Source organism: Pollicipes pollicipes, unplaced genomic scaffold (assembly GCF_011947565.3).
Source record: "Pollicipes pollicipes isolate AB1234 unplaced genomic scaffold, Ppol_2.1 Scaffold_6052;HRSCAF=7182_pilon_pilon_pilon, whole genome shotgun sequence".
Classification (NCBI taxonomy): domain Eukaryota; kingdom Metazoa; phylum Arthropoda; class Thecostraca; order Pollicipedomorpha; family Pollicipedidae; genus Pollicipes; species Pollicipes pollicipes.
In genome coordinates this window covers 9,233,000-9,252,278 of record NW_023596805.1, presented here as the reverse complement: position 1 = coordinate 9,252,278, position 19,279 = coordinate 9,233,000, and the positions used below count along the sequence as shown (strand labels likewise).

Below are 19,279 nucleotides of genomic sequence, written 5' to 3'. Positions count from 1 at the left end.
TTGTTCTCCCGCCGTTTTTGTCTTACAGCTCTCCCTTTCTATGGAATGGCCATTGTTCCAATGCATCAAGATATTGGAGAAGGCGGCAATTTCTCCATTTTCTTTATCTGGGACATTGGGTGAGGCAATCAAAACCAGGCACGTTTCAAGATGTATGCCGGATCAACCAACCATCGATTATTGGAGGTCAGTTCAATGGATGGGCTTGGGTGAGTAGGGACATTCCTCATCACACGGCCGCCGGGTCACGCTGGTGTTCGAAACAGCGAGCAGAGCTGGACCCTCCGCGCCCGCTGCCCAACCGAACGCAGCGCGCCACGGAGCGCCGCGCGGCCGCCGCCGGCAACGTATGCTGTGCCGCATTACTCCGATGCGGCCGGTTAAGTGAGATTGTGAACGCAGGGTGGAGGGGAGATGGGAAGACCAGCGTGGTAAGCTGCAGGCCTTAAGGCTGAGCAGCTAGTATTTCAGTCATGTTTAGTCCCTGGAAACACATCTGTAAAATATCGCGCTCCGTCTAGCCGCGGGTCTGTCAATTCTCGTTTGTGTGGCTGCCATAAATAACTTGTAGCTATTCGTCTTAATATCAAAACATTTCAGGAAACTGAAATGCTACGAGCGCCAAACCGGTACAAGAAAGTGGGGATTTTGTCAGGCCAGAACGGCGCTAACGGAGATAACGTAGGCAAAAGCTGTGCAAGCTGGAAAATCTATGTTTTGAAAACCCGAATGAGCAATGCAGGCGTACCAACACGCAGTACTCGAGCCACGTTCTACATTTGGTAACTGAATACCTTGATATTTTGCGAGTGCCTTTATATATAAATAAGAATTGAAAATCATAACAAAAGCGGAAATGGCTGCCACGGTATAGCAGCCCATGGGGATCAAAACACAACACATCTCTGAAGATAAAAATCAAGGCGTGACACGCCTGCACTTTTGGTGAGCGCAGCTGAATCTCTTTTACACCCACCTGTGGATTGTCCTTCCTATATTCTTCGCACAGATAGTCAGCCAGCTTCAGAAGCAGCTCACGACCGAGTACTTCATTTCCGTGCATGTTAGCAATGTATTTGAACTCCGGAATCACTGGGAAGAGGTGATCCATTGAGGTGGCGAATTACATTTACATCATACATCGCACATTTACACAAATACATCGCATTTCGGATTAAATCCGAGCTGAAAAAGGTCGTTGGCTTAAATCTGTTTACGACCTTTGTCTGATGTCGCTTGAAGGCGGAATGTCCTGGTTATGGTTTTGAACTACCCAAAACATGGATGTGGCAACGGCTTACGCATGTAGCAAGCCTGGCGGCAATGAAAACAATTCATAATTGTTTGTTCATAAGTCAGCATGTTGTTCGTCCAACATGACATTGATCCATGCATTTGACGAAGCACTAAGGTTGTTATAATTTTGATTTAGCCCAGAACAATTTCAGGATGGGGACACTGGCTCATTTGAGTGCACGAGACTTCTGCACAAATTTTGATATGTGCTCTACTAATGGACTGCTGACTGTTTCGACGAATGTCTCATCAACAGCCTCAATTCACCACTGACTCAAGACAAAACGACGTATCTCCGCGCTTCCTAACGTTCGAATCCTCCTTCAAACACTGCACCTGAGCATAAAGAACATCTCCGCTGTCCTCCATTCCACCGGCTATGGAACTTCGTGTCGAGAGCATGCGAAGGCCAACCTGGCATCAGCAGCTCTCGCGGTACTCACGTGGAACATGCTTGGAAGGCTGCTTCCCGAGCACGATAACAGCGAGCGGAACGCCGCCGACCGACGTCTCTGAGAGCTCGTAGACGTCGGAGATCTCTGGACAGCGCGAGTGGACGTCCTCCAGGATCTCCAGCAGCTCCGTGTTGTCGTGGTGCTTGAAGACGAAAGCCTGGGCGTGCGAGCAGCACGCGGCCAGCAGCGCCAGGAGGGCGCAGAGGGGCGGCATGGTCTTCAGCAGCCGCTGCGCCGCGGCCGACAATTCGCACCGTATGGCCTGCGGTGCCGTCGCCACCGACGCGTCGCCCTCGCCGCGCAGCCGACGTGACGTCAGCGAATCAATGTCGTTGCCATGGCGACGCGTTGAGAGGTCGCCTCGCGGCGCCCACGCAGCGCTGTGGTCACAGATGGCCAAAGGTCCATCCAAGGCCGCTCGGGGCAGCAACAGGTGCCGACGGCCAAACTGGAGCGCGGCGGGAAAACCGTCACGGCCACCGCATGAATATAGCCGTCTATCGCTGACGTCATATCGGAGCGACAACAAAGTCGGAAAACAGACGGCGGTGGGCTCGCGGTCGCTTTGGCATGTCGGCTGCAGCTGCGGGGGATCGATCGGACTCAGTACAAACCAGTTCATCCATCTGTGCACTGACGCACCAGACCGACTCTCAGACGGCGTACGCGCGGTGTATGATGTAGTCATGCTGTGTTGGCGGTTGAGTTGTCGGGTTAGTGGCAGCGACCATTGCAAGTACGGGCAGGTGCCGCTGGTGGGAACGCTACCCCTCCCCTCCCGCGACATTGCTGGCCCGGGACCGGGCTGACCTTGACCTCGCCCCAGCCGAAGTCGGTCAAACGTGCGGGAACCATCACAGCCATATCGGCTCGGCTCGCGACCAGTTCAGGCGCACGTCATTCCATGACCTCATTCCATGACCTCATTCCATGACCTCATTCCTCGCGAGGGGTCGAGTCGCACGGTAAGGTGCAGGGGCCATTCTGCTTCTCCCACCCGTCCGATTGCCTCAAAAATGGCTATCGATTAGTTGAAAAATGAGCTACATTGGTGCAAAACGTAAATTCGACTTATTTGGAAAGAGGGCTCGCAGCGGGAAACTTTGAAATGCTGGACGTATTTTTGACCAACTATTGCTGCCGAATGCACATTGCACGAGTTTCTAACAAATAACGTGGTTCCATATAACTTTTCTTGGAGAAGCACAAAGACACATGCACAAAGGTTGCCATACACTGAGTCGCGTTTACAAAAAAGGGTGTGGACGTGAAGAATGTTGACAGTCGAACCTCGTCACCTTTTGCCTTTCCCGGGACGATTACTATAAAACGGATTTAGGGTGGTCTGTTATTGGTTTTGCAAAACGTTGTGCCCCGATTTATAGATTTAACGACGTGCGCTTTTTATGTTGGTTCCGCGAATGCTGTACGGGAATCTTGTTCAATGAATCTAATTGCCTTTTGCGTGACATTGGGAGCTGTTCCAGCCAGGATCTCTCGTCACCTTGCTAAACCAGACAATACTGGCTGGTGTTTAGTGATGCTATTTCATTAGAGAGTAGAAGTGCCATGGCTTGTTCCAGTGCATGGCTAGATGCGACATATCGTTTATGTATTACGGGTGACGACATGCGCTATTCTCTTTCCGTTTGTAGCAGGATCCCAGTCCTCCGCCTAGAAAGTATCATGGTGATTCAACTATTTCTTTCACTTCACGGCATTGTGACTTATCCGTAAATATGCTCCCGTGTTAGAGAAAACATGTTATACTTTAATTTCTCTGATATCTTCGTAGCAATAAGGTTTGACTGCGACAATTCGTTTGCTGTAATATAGTTATAGTCAGTATCTAGTTAAAGCTCATTTCGTCACTTATGCCGACATCAAATAAAAGCATATAGCATACAGCATGCTTGAAGGTTTAGCACGCTCATTACAATATTCTTTGACCAATTAGTTTACTATTCCAAATGCATGAATGATATATGAGTGCACCAATAATAAATCCATGCTAATGCGCACAACTGGCCAAAAAATTGAATACTGTAGGAAATCTAGCGAGGCATTTTCCGCTCTTTCAAAGCTAAACCTCCTTAACCACATGTTTTCCACCCAGGGAATTTGTATTGCATAGCTTAAAACAGTTCATATTTCGTCAAAATTTTGCAATTTTGCGCTGTCACTCACCGTTTTCAATCACTAAGACAGCAGCTGTTGTGCTGCCGGTTAACCACCAACCGCCCCTGGAGCGGCCTTTGCCGTGTCGACCGCACCCCCGGACGTCGGTGCCGCGTGCGGCGGTGGCGGCCGCGGCTGGCGTGGTGTTTGCTGTAAAAATCAGTCTCGCGTGACGACTCCTTCCATGCGCCCTCGGCTTAGCGTGCGCGACGTCATTTTGGTGCGTCGCGTGGCAGGAATACGTAAGTGTTCACCAGGCTGTCTGTGGATTGTCCATTGTGCCAACGGAGATGCTCGGCGCACACATAAAGTTGTTGAAGAACGTTTCCCGCGCATCAGTTTCGTATTTGTGACCAGTGACGCACGTTCCCTGTATGCCATCGATGCAGATTTTTTTTAGGAACGGATTTACAGCTTAAGTATGCCAGGCCACCCTTTGTCTCCATGCGGGCGACAGCTTACCTTTCGTCACCGTCCTCAGCTAAGATATTTTCTCGTCATCGTACTTAGCTAAGAACTCGGCTTAGCGGCATGCCGTAGATGTTATCTCGGCTATGGATAATGTTGGGAAGTCCCGGACTCCTTCTCCGCCCGACCACAACTACCGGCGTGACGTCCTTATTCGCCGTCACGACTGGATACTGATGTCGAGCTAAGCTGCCCTTTGTATGGAGCCCCAGCGGCCACAGCACCCATATTGGCGTGGTCCCAAACGTGGGAACCGAAGAAGCTAACCACTCAGCTATCACGCCCCCCCCCCCCCCCCAACCGGGAGCACCATCACTATCCGACGCCACCGGAGAGCTCCCCCACTAGAATGTCTCTGACGTGAGCCGAAAACAGCGTAAACTGAAGGTAACCTCCCGATGGGACGACTTTCACCGCTAAATCTCGGCGGCTGCTCACAACCCACCCCAGTAATCCGTATCCTGTCATCCCGTATCCCCTAATCTCGTATCCCGTCATCCCGTATCCCATCATATTGTACCCCGTCATTCTGTATCCTATCATACTGTATCCGGTCATTCCGTATCCCGTCATCACGTATCCATCATTCCGTATCCCGTCATCCCGTATCCCATCATCCCGTATCCATCATTCCGTATCCCGTCATCCCGTATCCCGTCATCCCGTATCCATCATTCCGTATCCCGTCATCCCGTATCCCGTCATGCTGTATCCAGTCATCCCGTATCCCGTCATCCCGTATCCATCATCCGTATCCCGTCATCCCGTATCCATGATTCCGCATCCCGTCATCCCGTCATCTGCATTCACCGGAAGTTCCGAAGTTTCGTGAAGAACGTCACGTCCGGGGAACAATTTCTCCGTGCGTTATTGCCCCGAGTTCGTTGGTTGCCTCCGCCGACAGAAAATAACAGCACCACCAATGCAGCGACGTAAAATGCTTGCATTTGGCGTTAATACATTCCGAAATTCATTTAAGATGCAGTATAATATTATTCATAATAAAGGAATGATCATCGAAAAGATCAATGATATGAGTATGAGCAATGCATGGAAAATATTAGATACATATGCGTATATATATATATATATATATATATATATATATATATATAGGTATATATATATATATATATTTGTGCACGTTTGCATGTATCATGTATGCATATATATATATATATATATATATATATATATATATATATATACATTTTTATACCGATACCAATCCTTTGTCGGCACGACGACACAGCTCTATGAAAATGGATCTTGCTGATGGTGGAGCCGTCCAGATGGGCGCCATTTTGACCCTAGCCCATCCCGCCACGCCCCTTTGCAGACCAGCGCTGCCCTGCAGCGCCCGCCGCGAACACGGCAGTTGGGTTTATCTGGGGATGAGGTTATTGCAGTTGGGTTTATTCATATTCGGGTGCATTCCATTTGGGTGTTCTAAGTTGGATTCACACAGGGGCGTGCCTCTCGCTGTTCGGTTTGCTCAGACTCGGGCTGATTCCAGTTGGGCTTCTTGAGAATGGGGTTTGTTTGTGTTTGAGAACTCTGGTCGGTGCGCTGCACAGTCTGGTTTATTTTGGTCAGGTCTTTTCCAGCCAGGCTTGTTCAGAATCAGTATCTTTCTAGAGAGGTCTATTAACGGAGTGCATTCGTTCTCTTTATGTGCTCACGGGCCGACATTGATAACAGGGTTGTCGAATATATAACTTGTAATCTTTCCGCTTGACTTAGAGCACTAGTTGGAGTTAAATGACGCCGAGCCGGGTCATTACTAGACATGTCATGCAAACCACTTGCATTGCACGGTGTAGGTATGCCATTGCTGTCTCACACCACATCTAACTTTTTTAGTTTGAGAATCAATGTTTCCACAGCTTCCCAGCTGATAGCTTGCATGCCAGCGTACAGTTCTTGAAACGTAGCACAGGGCCTAACGAAACCATGGCAGACAAGACTACATATCTGCATGCACTGCTATCGTTGCCGTGCGAATGCGATGCATCAAATCCGTCTAAACTGTACCATGATTGCAAAATATCCAGTTTGCCTCTCTCTAAAATGCAATCGAAGCGCCTGAAAGAGTTTCAACTTGCCAGCTATTTTGACAGATCTGACGGAAAAATGACTGTTTTCGCTGCTGTTTAGTTTCCGATTCCAAGTTGCCAATCACCTTACATTTGGTACCAAATTGCGTACCCGTCTTATAACCTGGCCACGCCAACGAGGGCAAAAAACACTATTTTCTCCTGGGACTGTAAACCATATGGTTTACAGTCCCATATGGTTTACCATGTGGTTTACAGTCCCAGGAGGACTACAGTACAACGATAACAAACTATAACTGTCCCCAGGAGGACAGTTATGGTTACTTAGGGCTGGTTTACAAAGTAAATGTCTTCTCTCCCCCACACAACACTTTCAGAGGTCTTCCCCAATGGCAGAATGTCTAGAAACTTTTTGGGCCTAAATATTTGGTGCGCACCATGGTCTGGGGCCATGTTGATGCACTAACCAAATCGTTCAGAATCTTCAGCCCTGCCCTATGGCACCAGTATGGGCCCCTCTTTCAGATCACCAGCAGGTTCACAGACCTCAGATCCAGTTGACGTCCAGACCATTGTGATGTGAACTGAGCAGTGTCACACGTAAATATGCATATATCGTTCAATCAGAGCACCTACACAGCATCAACGGATCAACACGCGACCTTATGACAAGCAACACTGACCCTTGACCATGATTCAGCGCAGCGTACGCTCTTGCAGGTAATGACTGATGGCGTAGTTCAGGACAGGAGCAGAAATCGGACGATTAGATGAAGCAGAGGGGATGGAGAACGCGGCCTTCCAGAGCCGTAGACGTTAGGCGTGGCCTCTTTCCAGGCACAGATCGACCCACAGCTGCTGTGTGCTGGCATTTGAGTCTCACCGACCTCCAGCCCCTGACCTTACCGTGAGCTATTGGCCTAGTTATCGGCAACGAAGACGCGTATCTGCGCCTAATGTGATGAGATAGGGCCCGTTTGTGTTCTGCCGGGACAACTCGTGGATAATTAGATCGAGAAATTGGCATGTAGCTAACCTGCAGAGACGTTGAAGGATGTCTCACTGCCAGGCCGGGGGAGGGCTACGAAGTTGGCAATAGTTTGAAATTCATAGCAGAAATTGACGAGTCCTTCGGTTTCGCGGGAACTTAAGTGCGCATTTCAAACCAGGCTGAGTCTCACATGCAAATGAGTGCTCTTCAGTAGATCTTTGCCCTCATTCCAGCGTCTGCCACTGTTGAAAGACCCCAAGCTATCAGCCCCGCCGCCTCTATAACAACACTCCGTGTGAAGTTCGGCGCCGGAGGTCTGCTGCGCCACTGTCTCAAACTCTGCTGAACATCTGCGTCAACCTCTGCCGAACTTCTGCTCCGACTTCCTGCCCGCCAACAATAGCGCCCAAAGCCTGACGCGCATCGACCGCCGGTCTGCGGTCTGCGGTGAAAGACCGACAATATTACTGAAGCCGCCGCCAGGCGCGCCGGGCTCACCACAGGTGTGCCACATGTGGCGCAAACAATCACGCTCGCCGCCGCGCTGGGTCGTCACGTCAGCGGAAGTTAGCGGTCTGCAGCAGATGTCCGTCACGCAGTGACGCATAGAAGTGGCTGACGTGGGGCCAAATGATTGGCAGAATATTTTCTGACATAGTCTGGGTTTAATAACGTTTTTAAGTCAGCGCTATCATGCAGCATGCATAGGCTTTACGGTAAGGTTCAGGAACACTGGTGCAGGATGTTCCGCTTCCTCAGAGGCATGACATCAAACATGCCACCCGAAAAATGTATGCCGACATCCGGCAAGTGCAAATGCAGACATGTTTGTATCATTATGTGATCCATCGGCTTTTTCCAAGGCTCAAGACATCAATACAGCGGCATGCAATACATTCATTTTTACGTCACTAGCCACGAAACATGCTCGGCTGAGTCGCGTCGCGGGATGGTGAGGCTGCGGTCAGCCTTTCTGTCTCGTTTCTGGCCGGAAAAGAGATGGAGCTGGTGTGGGCATGGGGCAGCAGTGACAACGTTTATATCCAAGGTCGATATAAAGTCCCGAAAAGACGTGGGACCCGACAGCATGATCGGGCCTGTTGTCATAAAGCAGGCCTTGCAGTCATAACGCTCAGTCATGGCATAACGCTTGCAGCCTATGTAGTTCGTAATCATGAGCATGAGCATACGCACCACGGACGATAATGTTATACCGTTATGCGATGTAGCTATCAACTGAGAATAAAAATAAACTAACAACTATTTTACACCTGTTTGTTATCATACACCTGATATTATCATGCGAGAAAATACAGCATTTTCTTGGATGGCCTGTACGTTGAATGCGGAAGCAAACTGAACTTGGTACGACCACGAAACCTGAAGTCACAATTAAAAGCGAGTCGGTCGACATTTCAGCCGTACAAAATTAAGTCAGGTTCGGCGAAACCCTGAGACGCAGAATTTAGAAAATATTGCCAACAGCTCATTATGTGAACCCGCCTAGCGCTGCAAAACCTTTCCTGCGTCTGCTAATTGCCACGAGCCAACGTCTAAGGCCTGGCTGCCTGATGCCGATTTGATTAGACTGATGTAGGCACACGCTTCTTAATGAACCTGACGTCACTCGAGCGTCGTTCTCAAGCCCGGCTTGTCTAGCGTTGCATATTGCGTGCACTATTCTGGTCGGCTGGGATGCCGGTTGTATCCCCATTTTCCTATTACAAGCTGCTTGAGCACGATATACACACAAATAACCTGGCGCGCTTTTCGCCTATTGATGCATTTTTGTCCCGTTCTTGTGGCTAGATACATCCGCGTCAGCAACGCTTGAGTGCTGCTGGAGTGACATAGCCGTCGCTCGTGTTCTCAACAAGCGCGTCGGAAATTATACAGGATGAAAGCTGGGACATGTTCTCATTTACCTGTCCGGGCATCGACAGCCACCTCGCGTTCTCTATCCGTGCAACCCCGGTGTGTTTGGCGTCAAATACATCCTCGCCGATGGACTCGTGGCTGTCCTGTGAGAGGGCATACACTGGCTTCAGCACAAAAAAGAGCAGCGGCTGAACATGATATTACCGTTCCTACTTGCCCTCTGGGTACACATCCTTGTAATCTGTTGCAATCCAGTACTCAATAAACATTGCAAAAGTTATATACGGCACATTCGTAGCAAAGAAAGCCACCTTAGCCGAGCATTGTCTCTCAAGAAAAAGTGGGACCTGCCGAATCATACTTCTGAAAAACCGCGAGATGGCAGTGCCAGTTGCCCTGGCATACTCCCAATAGGCTCATCCCGCAGTCGAACTGGTGCAATGAAGACAATCTTGTGGAGATAAGTTGAATTGACGGTCAGAAAAAGACTCTCCAACTTTAAGTGCTCTAGCTGTCGCGATTCACCTGGAAAATCGGCGTTCTTCTTCTCACTGTCCATCAAAAATGTAAGTAAGAAGCTTGTCTATATTCGGCCACAAGATAGTCGGACTCGCTTACATTATGTAAGCAGTGCAGAGTCGGGGCCCTGGTCGTGGTCGGGTCTAGGTCGGACCTAGGTCGGACCTACGGTCTGACGGTCGTGGTCGGACCTCGTCTGACGCTACGCAGCCTGCGTGAGTTAACATTCACCGCGGAGCTCTGGCGCGCGATCTCCGATCTTGCGGGGGCGCACTCGAGAACGTTCTACTGCGCGCAGCTCTAATGCATACGTGAATGCGTAACGAGGCAGCAGAAACGCCTTATGAAGCACAGCAGTTTCGTCATCTGATAAGGTGAACAGCTCACACCAACTACGAAAGGACGGCAAGGTATAAATCGTACAACCGAAAAACGAGCAACGACAGACATATAAATCGTGCGACCATAGAAAAAATGAAATGAATAATAGGAGTAACAACGAAGCGAACAAGTCGTCACACAACGTTAAAGATTTGGTGGGGAGATAAAACAATTACAAGAGGCCGCATCGCTCCAAGCACAACAATATGGTCAACGTCATTTGAAACAATTCCTTCTGTATGACGACCCTTATCAATTTTGAGACACGGTGGACCGCAATAAAAAACATTTCGGTAAGAAGCTGGTCATTATAACATTTTTAAAAGAGTTCTGACATTTCAAATCTGATAAAATTGTACTATATATATATATATATATATATATATATATATATATATATCGGTGAAATATCACGGTGAAATTTTTAGCAGGTTTCAAACTAAGATTATTATATATTAATAGGATCAAATCTAAGATCTAGCTCTAAGAACTTAAGATCTATGACATATTAGCATAATGCTATTCTGGTAAGACCTGATATCCGGTATTTCTAAAAGAGAAGGTCTCCGAAGCCTCAAACATGGGATCAAAGCCCGCCCGCCTGCACCGATGCTTGGCCTCCTGCGGACCACCGCCTGCTTCAGAATCCTGTCGAACCGCGGCGGCTTCCAACCGCCGCCACGTCGCCGACCTCACCGATCGCCGGCCGCGCCGATACCCGCTCGTTCCGAGGCTTCTGGCCGGGCGCCTTGGACAGGTGTCGGCGCTCTGGCCGGGCGCCTTGGACAGATGTCAGCGCTCCGGCCGGACGCCTTGGACAGGTGTCGGCGCTCCGGACGGGCGCCTTGGACGGTTGTTGGCGCTCCGGACGGGCGCCTTGGACAGGTGTCGGCACTCCGGCCTGGGCGCCTTGCACAGGTGTCGGCGCTCCGGCCGGGCGCCTTGGACAGGTGTCGGAGCTCCGGACGGGCACTTTGGACAGATGTCGGCGCTCTGGACGGGCGCCTTGGACAGGTGTCGGCACTCCGGCCGGGCGCCTTGGACAGGTGTCGGCGCTCCGGACGGGCACTCTGGACAGGTGTCGGCGCTCTGGACGGGCGCCTTGGACAGGTGTCGGCGCCCCGGCCGGACGCCTTGGACAGGTGTCGGCGCTACGGGCGCCTTGGACGGTTGTCGGCGCCCCGGCGGGCGCCTTGCACAGGTGTCGGCGCTCTGGCCGGGTGCCTTGCACAGGTGGCGGCGCTCCGGACGGGGGCTGCATTCCACCGCGCGGGGCCTGGTGGTCCTGTTTGCGAGGCGCGGCGCCCCCTTCCCCATCTCCATCGCCAAATCCCCCCCACCACCCGACAAGAGCATGGAGCGCGAGGTCTGCGACCCGGCGCTGCGGGCGTTGGGTGCGAAAGCAGAAGCGCCATCGCAGGCTAAACCTTCACCCCATCCTCACGGCTGCGAGGCGGAGTGAAGTCGGCGCTGTGAAAACATCGCCGAACACGCATTCCTTCCCAAGAACTGTCAAAGGCAGCACATGGACGTACTGAGTTCCGCGCGGTAGAGATGGCGCATTTGCTGCCATTCTGATCCTGAAAGCAATGATATTGCGTGCACGTCACAGAACCAGGCCTCACAGCTGGGTCATTCGTGCACACTGCGCAATAAGCCCGCTCTCCCTCTCTCGCAACTCAAGGTCACTCTTCTGACGTCTATTCTACGAAGCGCGGGAAGTCGGCTACCTATGGCCTTACCTCTGCAAGGTCGTACACGCGCGCCACCGCGGCGGCCGGCCTCTGAGTCAGCCTAAACGCCCCCCCCCCCCCCCTCCCCCCCCCGCAACCGGTCACCGCGCACGACGGCCACCGCAGGGTCTGTAGCCGATCCCCGCAGCAGAGCCTGCCGCCGAGCCGCCGCCTCGGGCGGGATAAACGAGTCACCTGCCGGCCTGGCAAGCCAGCCACCAGCGAGCGGCCCGCGCGGCGGCCAGTGCCGAGGGGTGGCGAGGAGCGAGCGGGAGTGCGTGGAGCCGCTGCCTGGGAGGGTGGAGCATCGTCGTAAGGACTGGCCGCTGCGGCCGGGAGGACCAGGCGCTCGCCACGAGGGCGGTGCTTGTGAACGTGAGGGCGAACGCCGCCGTGTGACGACGGGGATTCTGGGAGGACAGAGTTGGTCGGGGGGACAGATTTGGTCCGGAGGGCAGACGTGGTCGGGGGGACAGAGCTTGCCGAGAGTGCAGCGCGTGCACAAAAGCCTCCACCCGCGAGGACGAGCCCCGCCGCCCGGAGGACATCGGTAGCCATCGATATAAACCGGGCCGCTGATCGCAAGAAGAGATACAACACCCCGGCAGCGGTGACCACCTCGCCGCCATGCAGAGCTCGCTGCGCCACTCGCTGCTCTGGATGACACTGCTGGCGGCCACGACTCCTGGCCTCTCCGACTGCGACCTCCAGCCGCTGGTCGCCACTCGCCAGGGCCTGGTCCGCGGCGGCGTCGGCAGGAGCGACGCCGGCAGGATCTTCCACAGCTTCAAGGGCCTGCCGTACGCGCGCGCGCCGGTCGGACGGCTGCGCTTCCAGCCGCCGCAGCGCCACCCCGGCTGGGAGGGTGCGGCCGACGCGACGAGGCACGGCAGCCGCTGCCTGCAGTTCGACTACTTCCAGAACTTCACCGAGGACGGCAGTGAGGACTGCCTGTTCGCCAACGTATACACGCCGCGGCTGCCGGGGCCGCACGGCGGCGGCGGCGGCGGCGGCCTGCCGGTGATGGTGTTCATCCACGGTGGCGGCTTCACCGTCTGGGACGGAGACGAGCAGTGGTTCGGACCGCGCTACTTCATGGACGAGGACGTCGTGCTGGTCACCTTCAACTACCGCCTGGGGCCGTTCGGCTTCTTCACGACGCACGACCGCCACGCTCCGGGCAACTACGGCCTACTCGACCAGGTGATGCTGCTGCGGTGGGTGCGGGACAACATCGCGTTCTTCGGCGGAGACCCAGAGGCGGTGACCATCTTCGGCGAGTCTGCTGGCGGCACGAGCGTCTCGCTGATGGTGATCAGCCCGCTGGCGCGGGGGCTGTTCCACCACGCCATCAGCCAGTCTGGCAGTGCCATATCGACCTTCGGCGTCAGCGGCAGGCAGCAGGGATCGGCCACGAAGTTCGCCACGCAGCTTAACTGCTCGACGGAGGACGTGGCGGCGATGGTCGAATGCGTGAGAGAGGTGTCCGCGCACGATCTCAACAACGCGGTGAAGGAGCTGGGTGTCGCCAAGGTTCACTTTTACCCGCGCGTGGACCGTGAAGCCGACTCTCCGCTGCTGCCCGAAAGCCCGCGCTTGCTCCTGGAGAGAGGTGACTTCAACCTCGTGCCCTGGATCCAGGGTCAGACTGAGGAGGAGGGCACCTTGCTGATGTTTGAGTCGCTCTCGGATCCGGCGGTTATGGCGCGCCTGTTCGCCGGCAACCTCACGCAGTGGGGCCTCTTCGCCGACCTGACCACCGCCTCCACGTCTCGCATCCTCGACTGCGGCGCAGACCCGGCGGAGGAGGTCCGCAAGGTCTTCGACTTCTACGCCGGCAACGCCACGCTCAGCTACGACAACCTGCTGCCGCTCGCGCGCGTGGCCGGCGACCGCGAGGTGCTGGTGCCGATGACGGAGGAGCTTCTCCTCGCCTCGCAGCACGCGCCCGTCTACCAGTACGTCCTCGACCACCGCGGTGCCGGGCGACTCTCCTTTCCGGAGGCGGTCAGTCTCCTCAGCCCAGACCTCGGCCCCACGCACGGCGATGACCTCCTCTACCTCTTCGCCAACGAGCGGCAGGCGCCGCCGCCCGCCGGCCATGCCGCACACACCATGATCCGCTTCGTCGTCAGCTTGTGGAGCAGCTTCGCCCGCACCGGAAGGCCGCACTCCTCCGTCCTCGCCATGCCGGACTGGCCGCTCTTCACCGAGAGGAGCCGGCGCTACATGCGCATCAACAGCGAACCGTCGCTGGGCGAGCACCTGGGCACGGAGCGCGTGCGCTTCTGGCAGACGGTGCGCGTCAACGAGCCCTGGCGGCACCCCGTGCAGGCCTCCTGCACGGAGGAGGCGGCCGCGGCGCCCGAGGGCGAGATGTGAGCTGCACGCCCGCACGTGGGATCGGCGAGGCGCTGGCCTGTGTCTGGCGGCGGCGGAGGCCCGGCTGGGCGGCTGAGAGCGGTTTAGATCCGCTGGAAGCGGTTTAGATCCGCTGGAAACTGTTTAGATCCGCTGGAAGCGGCTTAGATCCGCTGGAAGCGGTTTAGATCCGCTAGAAGCGGTTTAGATCCGCTGGAAACTGTTTAGATCCGCTGGAAGCGGTTTAGATCCGCTGGAAACTGTCTAGATCCGCTGGAAGCGGTTTGGATCCGCTGGAAACTGTTTAGATCCACTGGGAGCTGTTTAGATCCGCCGGAAACTGTTTAGATCCGCTGGGAGCGGTTTAGATCCACTGGGAGCGGTTTAGATCCGCTGGGAGGTGGGCCTAATCTGTACATGCTGGAAGTGAGGTGGCCCCGCCCGGAGGCTCCTCTTCTCTCTCCCGGGCCTTACCAGACCAGGCGGCAGTGTGCACATCCAATTCCCACTTGCCCACGAGCTGCTCTTGATCTGTGCTGCTACGTGGCCTTCACAATCCCATCGAGTTTACCCTCCCGTCCGGTTTTAAAAGGCGCTTCGCTGGCTGCTGTTGACAGGTTTAGCATTCTGGTCTGCATTCTGGCACAAATGCGATCAGGCACAGACGCCCATTTCGAATGTCGCCCATAGCGCATGCGCGGTAATCGACTTCGCTGAACACGCTTGGGGAGTTCCCATTACAATCTTTGCGTGCCTATGGCGCACGCAGAGCGTGTGGCGCCATTCTCAGTCAATTCTCCTCACAACCGAGATATAATATACCCTAACTGATCTGTTGTTCAGATTTGCGCTCAAGAAAATACCAGAAGCTTTGTCAAGGACAATAAGCCAGATGGAAGCCAGAATGATGACACGATTTGGTGCTGCATTAGGTCGGCACGTCCCAAATGAGCTTAGCATTATGACTCACAGTCCACAGGCTAAATCCGCGTTTAATTTGTGGCAGTGAGCAACTCAACCGACAAAAAACCCGAAGCGGATTACCTCCGTCGTCCAGACGGAAGCGGCAGAGGCAGTGACATGAGGCCGTCAAATTTGCATGCGGGCGTAAAACCACCGGGCGGCGGGGACGCGGGATTGGGGCGACAGCTCGCCCCGCGTGACGTCACGACCGGTGACGCACGGGGAACAGATGGCGTCTCCGTCGCCGGCACAGACTGCGCCTCCGCGCGCGGCTGAGCGCTAAATAGCCCCAGTGGAGGTGGAGGCTGTGCGCGCCCCAGGGAACTCCACACCACATTTAAGACGAGGAATAAGTGACAGGGTAATAATGCCACTCAAAACCTTTTCCCCTCCAGGGTAATAAGGATAAAACAGTTATCAAAATGCTGACAATATTTTGTACGGTCTGAAAATGAAATAATCGCCGCAAATTGAGCACTGACATTTTTGGATGTGTTTACTGCTGTTGTCGTCTTGCAACCAGTTTTATACGATCATACCTGAAAATAACGTACCCTATCAAATGAGCTTTTAGCATGGGCAAGGTTGCTTCGAAGAACCCCGAATTCCAGGACCACAACTCCACCATGGCCGCCGCGCCTGAAACCAGCCTATAGCACATCAGTCAAGCATTTTGATCACGGTCCGTCCATGAGCGGTACGCAGTGTTCCGACGATTTCCTGCGAGCGGAGTAGGTGAGAGCGTGTCTGCAGGCATCCGCCGGCGTCCTTCCCCCTGCTCCGCTTCGGGCAACGCTCAGCAACAACTAAGGCCAATAACAACCAACAGCACACGGCGTGTTTTGAGGGGGCCGTTGCTAAGTAACCGCAAATGCCTACGCCCACGGGCTCCCGCGCCAGCTGCATAACCGGGCCGGGGGCATGGAATTATGCAACGGCGAGTTATTGGCCAGACCAGAGCCCAAACCCGAAATAGCCGGCGTTCAGTATTGCTCCACTCCCTCGTGACAATTCGTTGCCGGTAGACATAGCCAGGTGGGCGCTCAAAGTGGCAATCGATGGCAGTTTCCACTCGCGTCAATGGGATAATCTCGTGATATATATAAGTAAAAAGGTCACTAAATGCTGCAAGCATGGTCACTGATCTGGGCCACGGGGCAGTGCGGCAATGCATCATATACCAGTCAGTGGCTGCGGGCCACCGTTACCAAGTGAGAGATGTGCGACAATATCTTACGACGTGCCTCTCGCTTTTTTCCCTGGGAGGACCCCACTCAAACAAAGCCTTTGCTTGGTTGTGTACATTTTTATCACGACAAGCCGACCGAAAAATAACCATAAAAACAGCAATCCCACAGGTCTCGGCCCGCACATTACACGCCTCTTCCGCGTATTGGACCCGGTTCATCCCCCTCGTAGCGTGGCTTTGTACAAAGACCGAGCGGGGCCGCATCGCAACCTGTCCGAAACGCCAGTCCGCGCATGCGCAGTGGCCAACCGAGCGCAGGCCGGTCGGGTGATCGGACACGAGTGGGAGGAGCGCCCGCAGGCTGGCGACGCACGTGATCATCCCGAAACACACCGCAGGTTCGGGCTCAACGACTCGCTTATGTTCAGGACCAGCGGGCTCGGAGCTCGCTCGCCCCGAAACGCCACGCTGCGGCTTCAGAGACCCGCACGCGCGCGCCAATCGACACGAGTTCCGCCGCGTCACGACAGCCAACAGCACGACGCGTCCGGTTGCCATAACAACGACGACAGCCCGCAAATGAGCACAGACGCCAATGTCGTCACCGAGGCACTTGTGCGTCCGCCGCCTCGCCGCCACGCGTCGCTCTGCCCTCCGCCGCGCTCGGACGCCGCTCCGTCCCCAGCGTCGCGCGGAGCCGGCCCCGCCGCGACGCCAGCGCCCCTACCGGCCGCCGCGGAAGCCGCCTCCCCGGCCGCGGAAGCCGCCGCCGCCCCGGCCGCCGAAGCCGCCGCGGCCGCGGCCCCTGTCGCCGCCGCCGAAGCCTGCCTCGGCCGCCCCTGAAGCCGCCGCCGCCGCCCCTGCCGCCTGCCGGAGGGGGGGGGCGTGAGATAGAGGGGGGGGAGGGGTGCACAGTTAAATTTCGTCAGGTATCCAAGAATACTACAGGCTCGACAACAAAATTACGAGGTGCGTTCGGAAACAAAACCATCCCTTACCATACCACAAAAAGGCGACTACTCGCGCAAGCGATGACCCGTTCAGGCTCGCGCCGTTGCGACATTCTCATCAGTTTTGTTCTCCTATGACATGGTGGTAATGGCAGTGCTAGTAAATTACTAGTAAGTTACCTGCATTGCTTGCAGTAACACATTTGTATGCTGAGCCCTTTCAGAGACGAACGCATTATCGTGGTCGTGACAACTTTCCAGGACCCCAAAAGCGGTGTAAGTACACTGCCGATTACTCCTAACGGAAAGAAAATCCGTGGTCATCCAGAACTTTCTCATGAGCAGAAACGAATCAATGAAAGGACAAGGAGAAGTCCATGAGACCAACCTCGTCACCAACCCCTCGCGTGACTCACCGAAGCCTCCACGACCGCCTCCCCTGGGTCCGCCCCTGCCCCTTGGGCCGCCGCGGCCTCTGCCGCCCCTGCCGCGCTGCTGGCCGCCGGGCAGGAACATGCGCAGCGGCAGAATCTTCTGCGAGTCGATGTACAGCTGAAACAAAACGGGCGGCTCAGAAGGCGTCGCGTGGCGGTGTCCGATAAACGGGGGACAAACGCCGCCGGCGAAGAATTCACGCGGAGATTCCCCGGCGAGGGAAGGGCGAAGGTCGAACAAAGGTGACAAGTTCGCTTCATCCTCGGATGGAATTTCTCGTTCATGGCGGCGACAAGCATCACGTCCTCTTTCGGTCATTCATATGGATTTCAAAATTCGAGCAACTTATCGAACATCAGGCACCCCACGTTCGTATGAATTCGCTGTTCTGTAAGAGCATTGTTTTACACATGAACCCGTAACAGGACCAACCAAAACCAGTTTCATCCCACGCCGACCAAATGTTAACACATGACGTCATAAAAAGTCGGATCGTCAGAGCCTAACGATTTGTTAATGACCCCTGTCACGCTTCTAAACCAGTCCCTGTACGGTGTAGAGCGTCACAGCGCAGACCAAATTTCCAAAACGTCCACAACACCTCGCGGCACAACATTTGCTCTCGGCAGCGCTGAGTGAAAACCGCTGCCAGCATCTTGATTCAAGACAGCAGTCCGACGCCGTCGCCCAAACAGCACCGCCGCTCGTGCACGACAGCAAATGTCAAGGGCATTCGCAAGGGCGCCACAGGCATGCCTTGGTGTTGTTGCGAGACAGCGAAGCATTCCACGGCAGTCGTGCGTCGTTGGAGTTGGAGTTGACTCAGGAGAGCGGCCAAGGTTATGTCCCCTCAGCAGTAACACGTCTGCCCAGGGAAGCCTTCCGAAGAAGCGAGCAATGTCCGCTAATTTCATTAAGCAGTGCCTACGTTTAATTTTCTAATTTAACTAGCATTTTCATTGTAGACACCGTCGAGCCGTCGCATCGTGGCGTTTTTACACAGTCAATCACCCGACAGCAGCAGCGAGTCCACATGGGATCACGGCGCCCTTTAGCAACACTACGGTCAGATGACGGGTCCACCAAACTAATCGCCACAAATCTGACGGGTGTGTCGCATTCAAAACGAGCAGCTGGGGAACCACGTCATCCAAAGGGCATCCCAGCCGTGTGAGCGACGACGCGTCTACCGTCCCCAGGCAGCCCCAACATCCAAGGATACAGGCCCAGTGACGTAAGCACTGACCCAGTAACGTGAGCAGCCAAATACTGCCGCCGCCACCATCCGCACGGCGACACACGTCACACACCTGGCGGTGCGCCCACATCTGGCTGTCTCACGCCGCTCCGAACCGCACGCTCCGGCACGCACGCTCCGGCACGTACGCTCCGGTCCGCACGCTCCGGTCCGCACGCACTCCGGTC

General features: G+C 54.6%; 3 protein-coding genes across 3 annotated transcripts in view; 1 reads left to right on the top strand and 2 right to left on the bottom strand.

Annotated features, from left to right (window-relative positions):
• Window positions 1-2,817, bottom strand: part of LOC119104600 (carboxypeptidase E-like) — a 39,930-nt gene extending 37,113 nt beyond the window's left edge. Inside the window, 2 exon segments of the mRNA XM_037228322.1 lie at window positions 977-1,092; window positions 1,740-2,817. Of these exon segments, the coding sequence (XP_037084217.1) occupies window positions 977-1,092; window positions 1,740-2,538 (915 nt within the window). The 5' untranslated portion in view covers window positions 2,539-2,817.
• Window positions 2,818-12,220: 9,403 nt separating this feature from the next.
• On the top strand, window positions 12,221-15,429 carry LOC119104892 (cocaine esterase). Its single transcript, XM_037228627.1, has one exon. It carries the CDS (start codon window positions 12,584-12,586, stop codon window positions 14,336-14,338), a length of 1,755 nt encoding a protein of 584 aa, XP_037084522.1. The 5' UTR covers window positions 12,221-12,583; the 3' UTR covers window positions 14,339-15,429.
• Window positions 15,430-17,192: 1,763 nt separating this feature from the next.
• LOC119104853 (H/ACA ribonucleoprotein complex subunit 1-like) overlaps window positions 17,193-19,279 on the bottom strand; it is a gene marked incomplete in the record, with an annotated part of 53,720 nt that continues 51,633 nt past the window's right edge. Inside the window, 3 exon segments of the mRNA XM_037228580.1 lie at window positions 17,193-17,294; window positions 17,296-17,336; window positions 17,836-17,971. Of these exon segments, the coding sequence (XP_037084475.1) occupies window positions 17,193-17,294; window positions 17,296-17,336; window positions 17,836-17,971 (279 nt within the window).

What these genes read in the sequence shown, in the direction of transcription:
- LOC119104892 (XM_037228627.1), top strand. Translation starts at nt 12,584, where the DNA reads ATGCAGAGCTCGCTGCGCCACTCGCTGCTCTGGATGACACTGCTGGCG.